General features: G+C 37.9%; 1 protein-coding gene across 3 annotated transcripts in view; it reads right to left on the bottom strand.

Annotated features, from left to right (window-relative positions):
• si:ch211-236d3.4 (protein FAM107B) overlaps nucleotides 1–14,510 on the bottom strand; it is a 29,680-nt gene extending 15,170 nt beyond the window's left edge. The window contains exons 1-2 of one of the 3 annotated variants that reach the window (XM_047810275.1): nucleotides 14,282–14,510; nucleotides 1,071–1,128 (exon numbers count right to left, since the gene is read on the bottom strand). In XM_047810275.1, coding sequence (XP_047666231.1) covers nucleotides 1,071–1,128; nucleotides 14,282–14,305 — 82 coding nt within the window. In that variant the 5' untranslated portion in view covers nucleotides 14,306–14,510. The remainder of the gene's footprint in view (nucleotides 1–1,070; nucleotides 1,129–14,281) is intronic. The other 2 variants (XM_027176455.2, XM_027176453.2) reach the window with 2 other exon arrangements.
• Nucleotides 14,511–21,386: the final 6,876 nt, after the last annotated feature.

The raw sequence follows: 21,386 nt of genomic DNA, 5'->3' as shown, positions 1-21,386 counted from the left end.
TCCCCCTGACTCTCTGTTTCTCACTCTTGAGTCTTTTATTTTCAGTCTCCTTTCTAGGTAGGGAAAGGGATTATTGGGGGATTAATAAGCAATCGCTGATATTTAATTTTGGCCATCAATTCCATCATTATCATTAACATTTAGGAACATACACACACACACACACACACACACACACACACACACACACACACACACACACACACACACACACACACAACACTTGCTCTTATAGTACACACCCAATCATCTTATGCTGGCTACAGAAATTGCTAGATTGAGGAATTTACAGAACAACATCGTCCCAATTTGTTGGAATTTGCGTAAATATTTCGTAGGATCAGGGTCACTCTTTAATTTTATAAGTGATAGAATTATTTGGGAATTAATTATGATAATTAATGCATGTGCCTCTTGGAAAAAGTGTGAAAACTCTCAGTTAGTTGCTTCTTTTTTTTCTTCCATGCACAAAGCAGCTAAAATAGAGAAATCTGACTTTTTACAATCATAACAGCCATGAGCCAATCATGTTCTAGTATGCAAATTCGAGTTCTGCTGTACGAGTAAAAAATCTGGATATATATACTGGAATCTGGATTGTCCAATCTTATTTATTTATTTGTTTGTTTGTTTACTCTATCTTAACAATCTAATAGTATCGACTATATATGGTGAGACCGAAACATATTAAACTTATGCTTGAATACCAACAGTACAAATATACAGATGTTTAAAGTCCAGGTACTTTTAAAATATATTAATCAGTAACTCCTTTGCATTATTTAGTAACTCCACTGAACTTGGAAACTTGACATCTCGACCCACTTTGTATGGAGTTTGAGCTTCTACTTTCTTTTTTTCTATAAAACGAAACGTTTTCTAGAACTTTCTTTGGAACTCGTCTGCATGTTTTTGTACTTACGGTATGTAGCTATTTATTTAAGAGCAGTGAGTTCTCTGAAAATTGCGTACAAAAGACTGTGAAGCAGAGAATTATGGTTCAGTGGGCCCGGCGTATACCACGACGCAGAGCCATTATTGTTCTGGAAGAAACATGAGTGCAGACTTACCCATGCCTTTGACATGCTTTCCACTTTTCACACTCTGCTGCTCAATGTTATATGCCTTCTGTTGGTGAGAGAGAGAAAGAAAGAGAGAGAGAGAGAGAGAGAGAGAGAGAGAGAGAGAGAGAGAGAGAGAGAGAGGGAGAGAGAGAGAGAGAGAGAGAGAGAAACAGAACTCTTGTCAATTCATACTTTCGTTCATGAAATTCATGTTAGATTCTCTTGGAGATTTTAAAAGGAAATTTCCAGAATAGTTGAAACATTGAAAACATTTTTTACTACTGACATCTTATCTGTTCATGTCACTTATCAACTGACCAGATTTTTATAGCTCTTAACAATATTATCATTACATTAAACATTAAATTTTTTTCCTCTGTCATTATCTCTTGGGCACAAATTCTACCATAAATGTGAACATTTTGTCACAAATCCACACTCTCAGTACTTTCAGTTGAACATTTACGTTTGCTTATAATTGTCTACATGCCTTCATTCTGTTTCTAATCCTGCCTCTGCTTCTGTACTTTCAGTGATTTGTTATCCTAATATTAGCACCTGTTCTGTGTTTATCTCTTCATTAGCTTTTGTGTTTTTTTGCAAAGTCTTTCTTGGTTTTGACCCTCAATTTATGTCAGGACTCAGCCCAGACTTTGGCCACGTGCTTTTGTTTATGTTTTGTGTCACGTGTCTACCCCGCCCTTGTCTATTCCTCCCCGCCTCTGCACACCAGTTCCTTATGTGTCTGATGTTATTAGTATTTAGTTGAGCCGCGTTGCCTTGAGCAGCGCGTCATCCTCTGTTGTCTTCTGTTGTCTTCGTTCTAGTCGTGTCTGGTGTTGTCTTTGTCCTGTTTCGTGTTTTTAGTTAATAAACCCTGTTTTCTTTTTGCTATCCTGCATTTGGGTCTGTTTTATCCCCGCATCCGTGACACTTTATGATTAAGGATAATTTTAGTTTTATGGTTTTTGGATTGCCTACTGTACAATACTACATACGATAAGTTAACACAATTACACAATACCTGCTCTCACAGCTCTATCAGCTATCCTCATGTATGCCATACGGACCAGGCTAACAATATTGTGTGTTAAATATCATGCTATATTGTGTAACTGATTATCGGTGCATGTACACACTTTGATCTACAGATTCAGATCTCTCCTATTCATAACCACAGGCTTTATATCTAAATCCCAGCTGTTACCTCAGGGCTTTAATGGTCCTCTCTTCTACTTCAATTCAATTAACTGTTACATAATACCCTCCATAATAGGATCTCGGTGCCCTTACACGGCACTCTGTCATTGTGCAAGACTTTAATCTTCAATTTATAATGAAAAGATTACATGACATCAAGGCATTATGTGACATTATGACTCTGTTAGAGGTTCCCTGTAGAACAGTAAATGGTTCAGCCAATAAGTGATGAAATCTGTGTAGCCACAAATCTTAGAACCCTAAAGCGGAACCGGTATTTTATTAAAGAGGCTCTCAGATGACTCATTTCACCACCTCTGATTCTTGTCCCTGTGCGAATTTTCATTTTCATTGACCTAAAACGTATGGAAGTTTGGAAACACGATATTGGAACTGTCAGAACATGTCCAGTCAGTTTGTCACCTCTGAAACACCAGGTTCGCCACTAGGCCAGAATACAAGCTTAGAATATACTGTACCTTTATACCTCAATGCTTGATTCTGATTGGTCGGTGAACGCTGACTCAGTAGTATCCTAGCAATTATGATACTACATTTATAATTTTTTTTAAATAAAAATAACAACTTGCACAGGAAATTTGATGGACACACCTTATGTACAGACTAAAAGGTGTTTATTTATGTGGAAGGAGTCTCACAAGCACATGAAAGGGAAGGATGTAAGGTGTATAGCTACTTTAACGTAACTTGAGACATTACATGTATTGTAATTAATGTTATTTAATAAATAATGCACTGAATATCTTAGGTCATGTATGGGCACTTTATTTGATTTTTCCATGAGCAGTTAAAAGCTAACTTTTACATCCCTCTTGAAAGCAGAGGGTGTGTATAGAAATTCTATCTATATGTCTATAAATTTGACCAAAATTAAAAAGTTTTCTCATATTCTCATCCCCGGACCATCTTGTGACCTTTATATCTTTGATTACAATATATTTCCTTGCCGCCTCAGGCTGAGGTTTGTTCTCAAGTTCCAACAAACAAAAGCACGCAAAGCATGTTCTTGTCCTTCTCTAACAACCCATAGCTCTCTCTTTCCCAGGCATTCTTGCTGTATAAAGCTCAAGGCCTCAGGGCCTTAGCTGGAGGCCAAAACTCTTTTAGATGGCCAGCATGAATGGATATTGTTGGTGCTGCTTAGCGGTTGCTATGAGAAACCTGCTCATGCTTGGTGCCTCTGTTACACAAGGCGTCTACTGTCTTATATTACTTCCTTTGCTCCATGTAAAGAACGAAGAGAAGTTTAGGGGTACGGCGTATCGGGACGCTGTAATATTAGAATAAAAAGCTTGCTAGCAATATTTAGAAGAGAGTTGTACTGTGTGCTAGAACCAAATGATTGAAAAGACTAATACAACATGTAGTGGCAGATGTTGAAGGTGTTCTGGGAGATGTGGAAGGGTACAGGGAGGTGTGACTTTGTTCTGATTTCCTCCCAGGTTTTGTTTTGCTGTAGTCTGTGTAAACAGAATGCTGGGTTTTCCTTTTTAACGTTTCACAATGCTCATATTTTACCTGGATTTAACAATTAATCCCGGTTCTTGGATCTCATAAATCTGACTGGACACTATACTAAACCCTGAATGAATCTTCTTATCTCCATATTTGTGTATTAGCTAACATGACTGGATAAATATAGCGCACGGCCGCTTTGAATCTCACACTTTCATGCCACGTAATGTTGTCAAGCTGTTCTGCGCCCGATTGGGTATTGATATCCAGATTCTAAAACATTTTCAGTCAGTTCTTTACATATTTGCATATTTCTGAACGTACCGTCTGGTTTGTCCTGACTTTTTCTGACCATAAATGTAAAAACTCCACTTCGTTCCAGTTGACATGTTTTCTATCACGATTTCACGTTATTTTTTTTTTTATTTTTACGTCAAACGCTGCAAATCCCGGGACTGTACAGATGTCTGTTTATTTTCTGATTGTGTGTCTGTTACTTATCATCCAGATGTTACATTCCTACACTGCATCATTTCACATGGTACATGTTTGGCACCGTGACTTCAAAAGCCATGCTAATAGAAGCTTATCCTCTACTTCCTGGGGTTAAGCTCTGTGTAAAAAAGCCCTTGTGTATTATGTTGTTCAGGCCTCCAAGATTTTTTCTGTACTGTCTTTAAACACCAGCCTCTACTGTTAAGCCTGTGGGCTAGAAAATGTGGACTGAAGTACAATATCACACAAGACTAATATAATGCTGCAAAATGAGAGGCAATGATAAGGCTTCAGCAGCGGCATAGCAAGTTGTTTAGAGAGCTATTCACCTATAGACCGACTTCTGTTAAGTCAATTTTGATATAAAACATTGTAATCTGGGCAATTATAGTGATACGACAATTCAATAGCAACACAAACATATTTTTTTTCCTGACTCAACTGCATCCATTTTAAACAGCAACAATCACATATTTACCACCTGAAAATTTTTACAGTCAATATGAAACCCATTTTCTCAAAACAGGCCCTGATTCACATAAGAACAAACCCATTATACATAAACAATTATACAATACTCACTCCATTTTCTTGTTTTTAAAGATGATTTGCATGTTTTCTCAAGGCTTTGAGCTGCATTATGAGCCTCGGAGGCTAGCTACGAGGGCGTAAGATACAAAGCCCTTCTGTAATAACCAGGCAAACAGATTTCAATGAGCTTAGGGGCACCGAGAGTCGATCTGTAATTAGAAGAGCTACGCACAGCTCGATCGCGAGGAGCCAGGGCCCGTCATGGTGCAAATGAAGATTTACTGTAAGTCTTGACAGATGCAAAATGACAACCGATTGATTTTTCCCTTATTCAATTAGAGCTGGAGCATGTATCGTATGCTAGGTTTTGCACCCTGTAATCGGCTTTAGAGTATAAATCCACTTTTATAGCATGCTTTAGTATTATTTGCTTATGTAAATGAATCAGAAGGTCCAGAGTAGAAGAGATTCGATGTCTAGTGGCATCAAAAAAGTGAGCAGTCGTTAGCTTTGGTGTCTTAGTTTTTAATGCTAGATATGCTGTTGCTTTTTCCCCCCGGGACAAATTTATTTTCGATTTCGAGCTCGCTTCATCTGCTTTTGTTTATATTTCCATGTGGTGTTAAATGCTTTGTCATTGGAGTGTTACCTAATGGTGATCACCTGTTCTGTGTTACAGTAGCTAGTATTTGCTGTTTTTTTTTTTATGAAGTCTTATCAGTGATGTCATATCTGAGCTGTTTTGCCAGTTTCCGTGTCCCATGTTTCCCAAGTTTCTCCTTAATTTTCACTTGGATATTTCTTTGATGCTTTCTGTCTGTTTTTTGACCCTATAATAAAGTACATGCTGGGTTTACACACTTGCATCCTGCCTCACTCACTTTTGTGTGGTCAATGGTAAATGAAAAAATGCTGAGGTCCGTGGTTTTTAAAAACCCGAATTCTCTCTACATTGCTGTCAGTTTTCATATAGGATTACATTAAACTCACGTGTTTGAAGGTTGAGGAAGAAACAGACCATATATCAATCACTGGATACATGCAAAATATGGAACCAGAGTAAGCGGTATGTATGTTCATATCTTGTAAATGAATGTATTTGATATCGTTTATGACATCGGTATTTGATCACAGCTGATGTGAAATCAAAGCTGCTCTCTGCAGTAAGCTGCAGAATGAAAACGCCGGCCAAAGCAATCTCACGTCTCCAAAAACGGTAAAGCGTGACGCCAGCCAGAACACCTCATTGTTCCACAAGGCAACCTAGACGCTATAGCCCACCGTCCGGGGTCCAGTTACAAGATTGTGGCCACCTGACCTTTCCTCTCCTGTCCCTGTGTGATCTTGGCAATGTTTTATTTACTCTGTTCGGAAAACAGGCGTTCGCAGGCGACATTGCATCTCGCTAATAAGTAGCAAACAAAAAAGGCTTTTTATAGATTTCAGCCATGCTCCAGCGCTCTGGTCTCAAGCTGAAGGTTCTCGGGTTTCTCAGGCAACATGCACAATTAGCCGAGGCCATGCAAAGGAAGGGGACGCAGCCGGCTAATTACTCACGGATCTGAACAGAGAACACAAGCAGGGATCAGTGGTTTAAGGCATTACACCTGAACCTGAACCTGAACTGTACTGAATAGAGATCGATGATGATACAGTATGTAAAGTATAATACATGCAGATATCTTTATATAAATATCAAGATTCTAATAACAGAAGAAGGAAGGACGCAGACAGTCCCCCAGTCCCCTGGTGGGTGTAATGAGTTTTAAAGCTTGTCTGTGGGGGAACTTCTCAGTCAGAAGAGGAAGGATAGAGTCGGTAATGATCTCTCCTGATGAGATGAAAGAAACGGTAACTTTCCTGCACCTCTGGAGGCCATGACATCAAATGAGGAGTTTGTGTGCTCTTGTATAAGCAGGATGTTTATGTGCAGATGTGTGGATTTGTGCATGCGTGTGTGTATGTGTAGGTTTGTGCATAAAGATCCACACTAATGGTCTTTTAAGCAGCATTTACAGTACGTGATTTTTTTATGGGATTGGATGGTTAGTGTTGATTTTAAAATCATCTACTCGTTTGTTTAGATTTCACAATCTCTCTATCTGGTCTCTTGATGTTTTTCATTTCCTCTCAGCCACCCTGTGTATTGGCTAACTACAACAACCACAACAACAACAACAACAACAACAACAACAACAACAACAACCACAACCACAACCACAACAACCACATTATAACAGTATTGTATTTAAAAGTAATTCAGAGAAAGATCTTGATATATTTGTGAATATACACAATACTTACAGTATATAATATACTGTTATTATATAAACAATCACATGCTGATATACACAAGTGCTATATTAATATAGATAATATACCTAATGTTACAACCGGAACTATATTAAAGGACCCCATAGCTTGGTTTGACGCTTAGTTTGACGCTTTCTCGGTTGCTGAGCCAACGCTGCCCCCTTGTGGACAAAGTGTGAACCGATCCTTCATGTTACATAAAAAAAAAAAAAAAAAAAAATGTGCCAGCTAATAATAAATGAAAGAAACTAATTAAAGCAATTTCACGTTTAATGCCACATTTCTAGCTTAAATTAGTCATAATCTGGAATCACTGTGGGTTCAAGTTAATAGTAAGCTTAATGTAAGTGTGCTGTACTGTATTTGTTATTTACTCCCTGTTGTCAAAGTTCAGTTCTTGCCTCCTGAGTTAACATATGATTCTTCAGATTAGTGCTAAGTTTTCACCGAAAATGAAGAAATTAAGCCTTGTAAAGCAAAAGCAAAGCAAAATCCTAACCTCTTCTTTACTTTGAAGTATTTTTGCTCTCTGATATACTTAAACGTGAAGTATTTGTCGGACCATCAGCAAAAATGTCAATTCTTTTAATTTATTATTGGATTTATTGAACAAATGTATCCATGTATATTAATAAAAGTAATAATAACATGTCAGAACAAGGCCGTTGATGGAAACCTGTGACAACATCTGTGAAAAGAAGTGCTGAAAATGAATCAACAGCTTCGAACCAATCAGGTTTGAATATCTCTATACAGTATTGCAATGTATTAAAGTGACACCACCATTGTTTGTGTGTGTGTGTGTGCACGTGTGTGAAAGTGTTTGTGGGTGATATAACACACCATCTGTGTTAGTTGGGTACAGCTGGCTTGTAGCAGGGTGTGTGAGTGTGACAAGAAAAAAAACCTCCTACAGAGTGTTCTGCATTGTGTTCAATCCTACGCCGTATTAGATGTGTGCATGCGTGTGTATTCGCAGTTCTATAAAGTTATTAAGATCTGTAAGTTTGGATCAGAGCTTTCTCTAAAGCCTATAGCACATCAGGTGTCTGGGAAAAAAATGTAAGGAAATCTTGTACTTTGAAAATACAGAACAGAACAGAACAATGCAGCGCTTTGACGGACAAAACACTTTTAAATGATCCTTGTAGTCTTTTATCTGAATACACCAAGATAATTAGAGAAGCCGCTATTATAGATAATGGACGTTCCATTAGAGATGCTTTGTTTAAACAACACAGTGAATATATCTCTGATGACAGCCTTGTATAGGGATTCATCTGATACCTGTAAGTGAGAAAAACGCTCTGTTTAAATACAGAAAATGCTATCTGAGACAATCACCTGATGCTGTATGTCAATGTGATATATATATATATATATATATATATATATATATATATATATATATATATATATATATATATATATATATATATGTATATAGCTATGCATTTTTTCAGTTATTGTAAATCTTGTTTTTTATCTTTGTGTACTTTTTCAGTTTTTAAAATTCATGTTTTTCTATATCTCAAGTCTTCTTTTTAGCTCTATTTTGAAGTGCTTTGGTCGAAACTATTATTTCAAAGCATAGTGATTTTGGAAGAAATATCATGATTTCTTGTGCATTTGTAGTAAGTTATTCATTTCTGAAGCTCTCTGCCTACTTTTCTATGAATGTCCTACCATAAAGATGATTCCCTGATTCAGGAATTTGAGTGATGAAACATTTTGGGGAATGTCGATACAGAAAAATAACCAACGACTGGGTTGTGGGTGTGACACGGTCCGGTGTAAAGTGTATCAATCATTAACCTCCCTAAGTTAATCATTTTGCCAATACAAGACCTCGTAAAGTTTTTGGTTGCTCTTGAAGACCACCTTATAGCAGTATACTACAGCAAGCAGAATAAAGTAACAGCTAAAAAGATGCAACCGGTCAATATTATGGTTGGAAAGTCTAAATATGTTACCAAATGTTTTATTACAATTTCATAATTTATTAGAAACTAATGTCTATGGGTAGCACGTCTGCCTCACACCTCCAGGGTCGGGGTTCGATTCCCGCCTCCGCCTTGTGTGTGTGGAGTTTGCATGTTCTCCCTGTGCCTCGGTGGCATGAGTGAATGAGTGTGTGTGTGCCCTGCGATGGGTTGGCACTCCGTCCAGGGTGTATCCTGCCTTGATGCCCGATGACGCCTGAGATAGGCACAGGCTCCCCGTGACCCGAGGTAGTTCGGATAAGCGGTAGAAAATGAGTGAGAGTGAGAGAGAGAGTAATGTCTATTCAAGAGCCCAAGACATCATTTTTAAACATAAAACAGAGCAAATAAAATGAATAATTGAATGAAATTAGTGAACACTGAAAATATGTAGTTTTACATCATATTATTATAATATTTAAATAAAAATATAATAAAATATATTTCACTTTATACAAGACAATCTAACAGATCTAGAACAATGAATAAAACTCCATTTTAACTAATGTATTATTAAATATTATGTATCAACTAAGTATTCATTTTTGAGGAATAAAATTCATTAAATAATAATGGTTTTGGAAGCTGGATCTCAAAGTAAAATTGAAACTAATGTTCAGACTTGATAATACAATATGTATAAATTTCATGAGGGTTTATCAAACAATAATGGATTTTTTTGCTCTTGTTTCAAATCGTACATGTTTGAATAATACATTTTGGCTTGGTAAAATATTCATAACATATGAAATGAAAAAGTTCACGTTAGTGGACTCAGATTTCTGGCATATTACTGTCAGATAATGTAAGTGAGAAGTGATGAAAAGAGACCTAGAGGTGTAATAATATATTGATAATGAAAGAAAGAACCAAATGTAGTGTATTACAGTTGCTTACAAAGGACTATAAATCAAATCAATCGATATTTATTATGATTCATAAGTAACTGACGGCAAAAGGCTGTAGAAATTCTATCTGCTTGCAGATAGTCAGGATTATAAACACTTATTTCTTTAGGGTAAGAGCTAATTATTTATAGGTTGTCTGGTGGAACATTTGGAGAGGATTTTGATTGGCCTAATCTGCTTCACTGCACTTGATCTTGAGTGCAGGAGGGATTGGGTTAAATATAGAAGGGCAGTCAGTATTAGCTCAACAGCAGCTCCTTGTGTTAGTGGCCAAAATTGTTGAGATTTTTCACACCACTCCTGGCAGTAATAACTACGGGATAAACTTGGATTGGATTCTGTCTGACTAGAAATCCACTTATGTAAACATAACTTATGTAACATTCATATTAGCCAGATGAATGTTAATCAAGGCTGCTTAAGGTTTGGGTTAAAGTGAAGCATGGACGTCCTGAAATAATAAAAACAGAGCAGAGATGTGGTGCTACAGCTTTAGTTTCCTGCAGAGTTTAGTTTCATAACTCTTGGTACTCTGATCTTAACCCAAACTTTTTGACTTGGTACTCTGTACTCAACCCAGAGTTTATGTCTTGGGACTCTGGGGTCAACTAGGACATTTGGGCTTGGTACTCTAGATATTACACAAACTTTCCAGCTTAATACACTGTACGTTACATAAACTTTCCAACTTTGTATACTTGACATTACACTTACGCTATAGCTTTCCTGCTTGGTATGCTGGAGGTTACACAAACTTTCTGGTTTGGTAAGCTAGACGTTTCACAAACTTTCCGGGTTGAATCGTCAAAATCTTTCCTGCTTGGTACTCTGAACTTGACCCAGACTCTATGTCTTGGGGCTCTGGCCTTGACAAATGTCCTGGCATGTTTGGTTTTTGGACCCAATTGGAACTTTTTGGCTCTGGACACTGGTCACTGTTAATAAGGTCTGATCTTAACAAGGACTCCACACCTCTATATCCTGGACTTAACTGTATTGCTTGGTATTATGGACTTGATATAAACTCAAATTCAATGGCTTAGTTGCCTGAAATCCACCCAGATTCTTTGACTTGGGACGCTGGATTCAGCCAAGAATTTAAAGCTTGTGACTCTGTATTTATCTCAAACTCTCCAGCCAGATATTGTGATTTAAATTTGGAGTCTAGGGCTTGGGTCTCTGGTCTCATTTTGGACTCTGTGGTGTGGGTCTCTCAGAGGGACATATCAGGCTGACTATCAGAAACCTTGTTGCAAACCCTTGCCTTAAACCTATACACTATTCCCCCAGGTCATTTTATAAACATGCGATTTACAAACGCCCCCTAACAGGCCTTGTTAATCTATGCATGAAACGTTAACAAACAGAAATGATTATTATAGCTTCTATTGACATTAAAACAATACATAAACTCAAAATATGAATGATTTGACCCTTAACATTTTAGAAAATATAATAGTTGAATAGTTGTCCTAAATAGTTTAATAGATGTTGTGCTGCTATTTTAGTTTCTATAATTGAGGCACACAGAGTGGGGATGGGTGCCAGCACTCTGAGGGGTAGCTGAGTTATTCAACTCATGCCAAGCTGCCCGGAAGCTGGCACACAGATGAAATTACAGTACTGACATTTCAGATCTGTAGCACTACTCTCTCTCTCTCTCTCTCTCTCTCTCTCTCTCTCTCTCTCTCTCTCTCTCTCTCTCTCTCTCTCTCTCTCTCTCTTCTTGCCTCTCTCTATGGCTTGCTTACTCATTTGCTTCTTTTCTAAAGTACTATTTGTGTCTCTTATATACAGTATATGCTTGCTTCTATTTCTGCTGCTTAGATGCCTACTCAATCACTCTCTTTGTCTCGGTTTGTCGTATCAGTGAAAACCTTGCACTCCCGCAATCTGTATGACGACAAACTGCTATCCTAAAAACATACGAGTATGTTTGCATGGAGAATGGTAGTAGAATATATTTTTGCTTCAATAAGCTTCATGCTATAATCTTAGGCTGGTCAGTATAGCCATGGCTGGAGTGTCTGTTGCTGACACCATGATAGATGTAACAGATATATTCAAAATGCAGTGAAACGCTGGACTCAAGAAAGATTCTATGGCTTGGGACACTGAACTTAAGTTGCTAGGTACAGTACGCTGGACATTACACTTTATAGCTTGGTATTCTGGACGTTACACAAAAGAACAGGCTTGGTTTGCTTGTCACTTCAATAACTTTCCTGCTTGGTACTCTGCACCTACAGTACCAAGACTCCATGTATTGGGGTTCTGGCCTTGAATTGCACTCTAAGTATAGAACACACATTGGATAGGGACTCCAGACTTGCCATCTTTTGGCTCAGGACACTGATCTTAACAAGCACTATACAGCTATCCATCCCGGACTTAACTCTATAGCTTGGTACTATGGACTGTGCCCTGAAATCCACCCAGATTCTATGACACCGGACACTGGACTCAACCAAGATTTTATAGCTTGTGACTCTGGATATGAGTCTATGAACATACTTTGACTCAACTATGGCTCTCCAGCTTGTCTCTGACTCAGACTGTACACATCTAAAAATATTTAACACTTCAGAGTGTGGTATCTACTCAGCTTGTATTATTTGTGGCTCTGGACTTTGGGACTTGTTTTGCACTCTAAGTACAGCTGAACTCTTATACTTGTTCTCTATGGCTTAGGATTCGGTCCTAGGCTCTAGAGGTTAGGACCTGACTCTATGGCATATTCATCCATTCTAATCCGCAAATGGCTGGTGTCTCTGCAGGGATTTCATTCCAATCAAGCAGGGGCTAAAACTGATTCCACCATAATCAGTTGATCTTTCAGTAGACTACAATAGATTAGAATTAAAACCTGCAACCATACAAGCCCTTTCTGGATAAAATGGGATACCCCTGCTTTTTGGCTTAGGACATTGGTCTCAACACAAGACATCCAAGTCTTACAAGTCCCATAATGGTCCAAAGAAATGTTTAAACTACATTTTTTTAAACGTATCGTTTAAAAAGCATTCGTTGTTGAACTGTTTATAAGGATTGGGACAGGAATAAGGACAAAACAATTCTTTCATGACACAGTTCCTTTACAGTAGCAGTAAATCATTCAGGTTTGTCTTCATTGACAATGTACGTGACCTCAGTCACAATACTCTTTCTTTGGAACTCCATCAATTGCGATTAGAATCTATAGATCATTAGGTGAAGCAGTCTAGCATTTAAAGTAAATTATTATATCAATGGCCAATACAAGGGTGCATTTCTTAAGAGTTTCTTGAAATATGTATCCATTTTAACCAGTAAAATTCCCCCACACACCCTGTAACATTTATATAACACGAATATATAGTTGGTCCAATGTTGAATTGAATCCTGCTGTATTTCTCAAATAATTTAATTAAATTATCAGCATATTGACATATCACAATATGTACGAATGCACTTGGTCTAGCTGGGGTTTTTTTCTTTCTTTTTTTTCAGGATGCCTCATTTGCAGTGGCCTGGAACAGCTTGGATCCCAAAGGAATGTGTACTGAGGATATCAGTACTGCTATTGTTCTTCTACTAGCAAAATTCACTTGTTGAGACATGACTGATTTTCAGAACAATAGTCTGAAACACATGCTCACACATGATCTCAGATCTACAGATTGAATCTAGATTTTATTAATTTCATTTTAATGTGGAATGATCATTTCTGCCCAGTATTAACTTGAAAATCAAACGTGATCTAAATCTTCCAGATAACAAGAAGCCGCTTAGACGTCCCATAATCCTTCAGTAGTCCACTCAAGAGCAGCTGTCAGCTGTCACATGCAGCTCCTGAATCACGCTCCGACTACGTCACACCCCGCTTACACACTCAGACCTCCTCATTGCATAAATATTTGTGGACTGTGATAGACATGGTGGAGGTTTGGAGACATATGGAGGAATAGTGACTAATAATGAAGTAATTCGGAAAAAAAAAACCCTCGAGTGCCCATGAATAAAAATTGCTTTGTTATTATTATATATTATATATATATATATTATGTTAATATTTTTTATTTTGATATTATTATTATTGTTATAGTTAGAGTAATAGATCTTATTGTGGTTAAAACATTACAAATGTGAATTTATATCAAGTACTTGGATATTTGCAATGTATTTATATTCAAAATGCATTCGTGCAACACATTTTTATTATCAGTTGCCTTCTGTGTTTACATGTCATGCATACATATAGGCCATGGTGAGCAAGCTACCTTCTTCCATTAATAACTACATAAACAGACTACATTAATCACATCTCACTTACTTTCTTCCCATGAGAAGCCCCCATGCTGAGCTCACTGCCTGAGTCAGGTGCTCCTCGAATGGGTGTCCGGCTCCCAGATTTTCCCTTGTGTATTCCTGTGCTGCTTCGGGACGAACAGATCAGATAAGGGAGGGAGTGATGGAGGGAGGGTGAGGGGGTAATGGAAAGAAGAAAAGATTCTTCTTTCTGCCCCCTGGCACCTTGTCAGCAGTAGGGAATTCCAGCGGGTGGATATTTGCAGCAGCGTCACGACTATTAGGGTTACGGTTCCAACTCGGTGGGAGGGTTCTGTCTCTCTGGCTGGTCAACCTGTATTGCCCTGTATACAACTGAAAAGGGAAAAGGAAAGGAAAAAAGAACTGCACAGCCTATCCAACCCTTGTTGAGCCACCTGTTGCTAGTCTACTCCCCTCTTGTTCCCTTAAGGATCTAGCCTGGGCAGATTATGCTAATTGTTAGTGACAGAAGACGTACAGCGTGTGCATAGGGGAATGGCCACATGGTGACATCCGGTGATCTGAAGTCACTGGGGTTTGGTGTCTGCACTTATCTGTGATAGCAGAGCACTAGGGAGATTCGCAGGGGACTCTGAAGACTCCAGTGTGGATGTTTGGCTTGGGGCCAAAACTGCATCAACAAAGGGATGTATGCTCCAGAAGATACTATCTGGGCAACTGGCCCAGGGCGATGAGAGTCTGGTTGTTTTAAATCATTACTAATTTTTGTTTTATTTGTTTAGGTTTTTCAGTGTTTGTTGGATGTTTCAGGGCTTTTTAAGTAGCATTGTAAATAAAGAATTAAGACAGAATGTATTTTTCCTTCACATGATCTGTGCCATTTAAATAGTTCATATGGAGGTGTTTGTGATGGTAAGAGGGTTAAGTGAAGGTTCATTCACACATATGGTTCACATACTGTACTGCTGTCTGCTCATTTGTGTAAATCTTGGTCCCTTACAGCCACAGTGCACAATATGAGATTCATGAGGGCAACTAACTCCACAATAAATGTGTATTTGCTAAATATTCTCTTTTGTTATAGCACAGTGTTACATATACAAGTTTTGTGTTTCTTTCTCTAGGGCTGTAGGACTGTATATTTTCTGTATTGACTTGTATTGACATACTGTAATTCCTTTCAGAGCCATGCACGTGATTATATGTTCTGTAAGGCAGGTGAAAATAGGCTTCAACTTAATAGAAACATGATTAATTCAATATTCAGGTTTGATTGGCTTATATGCACGTCAGTCATATTTGGCTTGTGTTGATTGGTTGAAGTTTTAACAATGGGTGGGTGCAGGCAGGTGATGTTGATATTAGCTACTTAATTAGCATAAGACAACAATAAATAAGGCTATAAAACACGGGCAAAACAAACAAACAAACAAACAAACAAACAAAAAAACGGGAAGACCTTTGGAAGATGCATTTTCAATTACTTTGTTGACGAAATAACTTTTAAAAGGTAATGAAACATTTCTGTTAACAACCCAGAGACTTGTTGCGGTTTGGCACCAATATGGTAGCGTCGTGTCTCTTTAAGTGCGGTAAAATATTACATTTTATATCCATTCATTTGGATATTTCTTGTAAACAGGGATGAAACTTTAGGGACCGTCGCTAAAGTGCATAAAACGTGCAAGCATGCAAAAGTTTAGGGATTAGAGGTTAGGGTCTTACTGTCTTACTGCATAAAAAACAATGAAATTAATTCATTAATTAATTGAAGTGTTCAGTTGGAAATAATTAGAAAATATCATTAGGACAGTACATCATCATAGACCACATAGAACAAGATTAACAAGTATTTGAATTTATATTTGTAATGAACATGTACTAGATTTTTAAATCATTAATGTCAGTAGTAATAGTGATAGTGTATGTAGGTTCCCAATAATGGTGTAGTGGTTTATTGGTTTTCAGTCTAAATCTTGACTAAATCACACTTTTAGTTAGACCCAGTTGTAACACGGTCTTAGGCTTGGCCTTGTCTTGATCTCAGCAAGTTTTGGAATTTTCTTGGACACGACAGGGATGTACTTAACTACAGCTCTACCTTTCTTAATTGGTGTATTTGTTCATGTTTTAAACATTTTTATGCAAAAAGGCTTTGAGCACATACACCAGAGTTTTGTACGATGTTCCAGAGCTTAAGCAACCTACTGTACGGTACTTAACGTTGCAGAAAGTTTTTCCTATCCTAACTTCTAATAAATTAATCCTAATCTCATTTCTAAGGCATTGATCAAGGAGATTCATGCCTGGGATGATATGTACAGTAGCCCAAACAATTTCTATAAGGTTTCTTTGCTGATTTTTAATTTAGTAAGAAACAAGGAAGAAACATATGGTAGCAATGTTAGACCTGATAATTATGTCTGTATATCTGTGAGTGTGTTTGAGAAAGAGGACACATTCAAGCAAAAACAAAGACTAAACAGCACCGGAAATCTGTCTGACGTGTTGATCTGCAGAACAAAAGTGTGAGAAAGTCAGAAGATCTGACAGCAAGATCTGGAGCTACAGTACAGTCAACCGGCACTGTATGATAATAACCAGCCAGCCATAAGAACTACCTCACTTTATTTTGGTTCGTGGGTCTTAGTCAAGGTGCAGCTGCTACTCTCTTGCCAATTTAGGGATGTGTCTGACGTTTGAGAGCCCAGATACCGTGCATCCATTTGTCTGTCTCCTCTCCATCCTCCAACAAACTGACATCTCCTGCACTCAATTCTTGCATGAAAATGTGTGCACAATCATTACAGCGTTATAACACAATCCAGTGAATTTTGTCCGTCTCTTTAATAGTGTTCGTTATGACAGGACATTATTTTGACACCAGAATAATGTAAAGTATTCATAGTTCTGTCTCATGTACTGTGGGCTGAATAACTGGCCAAAAGTCAGAGGGATGTTGTATCTGTTGTTTTGTTTGTTTTCAGCTTTAGCCAGAGGAAGAAATGCTAAACCGTTTGAGTTGAATAAGAGTGAATGTGTGAGTGCTGCCATCTCATGGAGGTGGAGCTTAACAACACATGGATAGATAGATAGATGGATGGATGGATGGATAGATTGACACAGATAGACAGACAGACATATACATGAATAAAAAGACAAATAGAAAGATATAAAGATATAGATAGACAAAGAAAGATACAGACAGATAGACAGAGATAGATAGACGGTCAGATAGATAGATAGATAGATAGATAGATAGATAGATAGATAGATAGATAGATAGATAGATAGATAGATAGATAGATAGATAGATAGATAGATGTGCCTGTGATCTAACCCATGAAGTCTCTTTCAAATTGAGATGATAATGAGGAGAGTAACCAACATATTCAACAGAAAAAAACCCAAAAGATACACACATGCAGCGCAGCAGCTAAATCCAATTAACACAGCTTGATTTCACTTAGTTTTTTTTGTTTTGTTTTTTTAATTAGATCAGAATAAACGGCGCCATCATCAGTTATTTCCGTGTTCTCTCTTCAGCAGGGCGTAACGCTCGTGTCACCTGAAGATACAGCAGCAAATTAAAAAGGCACAATTAAAACAAGTGGGTGCCATGTGTTAATTTATTTACTCACAACACTTACGCCTAGATTTTAATTACGCAATTTGTGTAAATAGACAAAAGAGAATAACAAAAATGGGACTTTTTTTGCGGTGGCATGACACCTCGCCAAAATGTTTGCAGTGTTGGAGTGTTCCAAATGATTTCAGTTTATTTGTTGGTTTATGACTGTTGTTTGCTAAAATGGAAATCGGAAGATTGAGTCATACATTGTTTTCTGTTCTGTTTAAGAAGTTCTTTTTGAGTGTGTTTTTTAGTTTGTATAGTGTTCTGTGTGTAAGAATTAAAACACAACGTGACCTGTAGGCTTTGCTGGCCGATTTCCTTTTTTTTTTTTTTTTAGCCAGTCATCAAAATAGGTTTTTTTAAAAACTCTTTTAAAACCCACTGTCCTGACATCACCTCTGAACTGGCGAAGACAACCCTCGTGATTTGTTAATACTATTGAGGCGTCTGTTTGTCAGACTGGCGCCTCTGATGTTTTAATCCCCTGCAGAGTCTTGCCGTGCACCATATCGCATATATTGTTTTCTGTTCAACTTTTGTAAGATCTCTTCAGTTCCTCGGCAGTTTCTCACATGGAATAGCTTTCATTTCTTTAAACAACAATAGATTGATGGGGGTTCTGTAAGAACGCTCTTTCTCTCTGGCCATTTCGAAGCCATCATCGAATCCATAAATGTTGATGCTCCAGAAAGCCGAAAACAGGTGCATTTCATCGCTTCCTTAACAGCACAACAATTTTCACTGTGCTGAGATAATCCTACAAGCTCCTAATAATAATAATGAGTTCAAACATACGGTTGATGTTTGCTGTACTATGACATTCCCACTACTGGATACCACCTCTCATGTGCAAGAAACATTAGACAATACTCATGGAAAATTACATGCCCTTAAGTGATCAAAACCACCTGTTAGTGCCCCCCCTGGTGGTCTGGCAGGGAATTGCCCCAGTAGTTCCTAACAAAATGCAGATATTCCATTGAAAACCAGCTAGTCATATGCAAACATACCACTGCCTAGGCTGTATCAATCTCGTGATAAAAGTGATTTTATTTTAAAAGCAAGGCAATTTTCAGAGTGATTTCACTGTTTTACGGTATTACAAACTTGAGAAAAATTCACAGCAACACAGGACCATATTTATATGGTGAGAAACACCGTATAAATGAACACAACAAAGCGATCAGCACCAGGTGAAGATTCTAACAGGCTCGTTCCGAGGACATGTAAAAACTGTTGTAGAATTTAGGGCCATGACATTGAACGACAGTGTCGTGGAGCTCCAGGAAGTTCATCGCCTACTTCATTTCCTCCCCGACTCGCAGCACTTTTAATAGTGCTATCAAATATACTTATGCAAATAACCATCCTCTCCCATCTATCAGGCGTGCTCCGGCTGATCCGTGACTCATTTCATTTGTCCTTCGAAGAGCACCTCGCTTTCTCTGTCAACGCTAATACACTCCATCTGGCCAAGTGTTAATCGACCAAATAAATACAATGACGCAGCAGGAAGGGGTGAGCGTGTTCTAGAGGCGCGGTTTCAAATGAATAGGAGGAAGAGGTGGTGCATCAATCCTGTCTTACTCTTCAGATCTCATAAAAAAATCAGCCCTGATTTACAAGAGTGAGGAGAGTGTGATTAGATTTCGCTCAAATTCCTATGAATGAAGCTGCCCAAAAAATAAATCACTCTGCTTTCTGACTGCAATTGATTTAGTCGAGTAATAAGGAAGCTGGGGAATAATTTATCAGCTTATTAAGGTGGTCTACAAGCCTGTAGTTTGGCAAGGTGGAATTTTCAGCCAGACACACAAGCACGTCTAAGTCTTTTGCTTTATTGTCTCCATAAAGAACTATACTGTAACAGGAAGTCAAGCTTTAAGAAAAACACATGCAGGTACAGTATAAGGTCTATGTTCCATTCAATTCCGGGTTTTGAAACTCTACTCAGTGTTAAAATGTTACTCAGTTAAATCACACGTCCTGTTTGAATGAAGTCGATTCAGTGACGTAGATGCAACAGTTTTTAGCTAAATCCTTTTTCAAAGAGCAAGAAAAAATTTTTTAAAAGACCTCTCATTTATTTACCCATTTATGTGTTTTCTTTTTCTGAATCATTTAATTAGCGCTCGTCAGTCCGCGTTTACTTCCGCTAACCTGTTAATTAAAAACGAGAAAGGTTGCCTATCGACACGGGCGTTTATCTCCGATATACGTACAAAGCTGTGGCATCGAATAATTAGCTTTGCCGAGACTTTATGGTGCAGATTTCCTTTTGAAAGCAGGAATTAAAACATTAAACGTATTGGTCTTGCTCTTCTCTCCACTTCTCTCTCCAGCGTCTTTATGGCCTCCTGCTGGCTCCCACATTCGCTGGACTTGACAGCTTCTAGTTTTATGGAGCTCTGAGGTGCTGTAAAACAGTTGTCCATTACAAACTTTTATAGTTCTCATTTGAAAGCCCGGGGCTTGTTTAGAGAATTGATGGCAGCTTTACTGTCCAAGAACGGCTGTAGCTTAAACAGTCTTTTGTGATGGAGGTTCTCCTGTTCGAGCTTGGTAATTAGAGCTTGATTTCAATAAATGCACGCATTCACTATACTCGGTGAGTGTTGATGGAAATCATGTTTTCTTTTCAATTTTATTTTCTTACTTGTACAGTTTTTTCACCCCACATTTTAGCTGAATTCTGAATTATTTCTTGTCACTTTACTGAATTATTTCTTGTTCTTTTCCCCCCTCTTAATCTCTAATAGAAAAAGCTGTTCGTCTCGGTTTTGTTTCAGAAGAATAGCTGTTTGATAAATGAGAACATGACACTTAAATTAATATTTATAATATTCTATTATTCTAACTTATTCTAACAGGGGTCACCCTAGGTCCATCCATTTAGGTTTTGCTAATTCATTCATTCATTTTCTACCGCTTATCCGAACTTCTCATTTTTTCTCATTCAATTTTCATTAAAAAAAAAAAATGTAAAAATGAACAAGAGTGATTTTAATCTTTCATTGAATGATAAAGTTATAAAGCCCAAAAGGTAACAAAACCAAACCTGAATCTCCAAAAGAAAGATCAACACATAAAATCCAAACTAAAGAACAAACAAATTCAGACTCTAAACACTGTTTATTAAAGGCAGGGTCTCCGATTTCTGAGAAATGCTTCCGAATAATAAACTCAAATCAAAACAAAAATCAAAACAAACGTGTAGCCAATGAGCAGAAAGGGGCGGGGCTTGTCAATATGCGGTGGAGGGAGTGTTCAGTGCGCATGTGTGACATTAGCAGAAAGCGGTTTTAACATTGACATGGAGGATAAAAACAAAGAAAGCGAAGAAAGGCTTACGATAAGGCAAGAAGTAGCATGTTAATATAGGATCAGCTTTGCAGCGCTGGAGAGAACTGAAGGAGCGGGAAGTTGGCGCATATTCACAGATTGGAGTTTCCCGAGTCAATAACTCCTGAGCTAAACGCTGTTACTACACAAATAACACCTCTTTTCTATCGTA

The sequence above is a fragment of the Tachysurus fulvidraco genome, chromosome 2 (genome assembly GCF_022655615.1).
Source record: "Tachysurus fulvidraco isolate hzauxx_2018 chromosome 2, HZAU_PFXX_2.0, whole genome shotgun sequence".
Classification (NCBI taxonomy): Eukaryota; Metazoa; Chordata; class Actinopteri; order Siluriformes; family Bagridae; genus Tachysurus; species Tachysurus fulvidraco.
The sequence above is the reverse complement of the archived record's forward strand: the minus strand, read 5'-3'. Positions and strand labels throughout refer to the sequence as shown.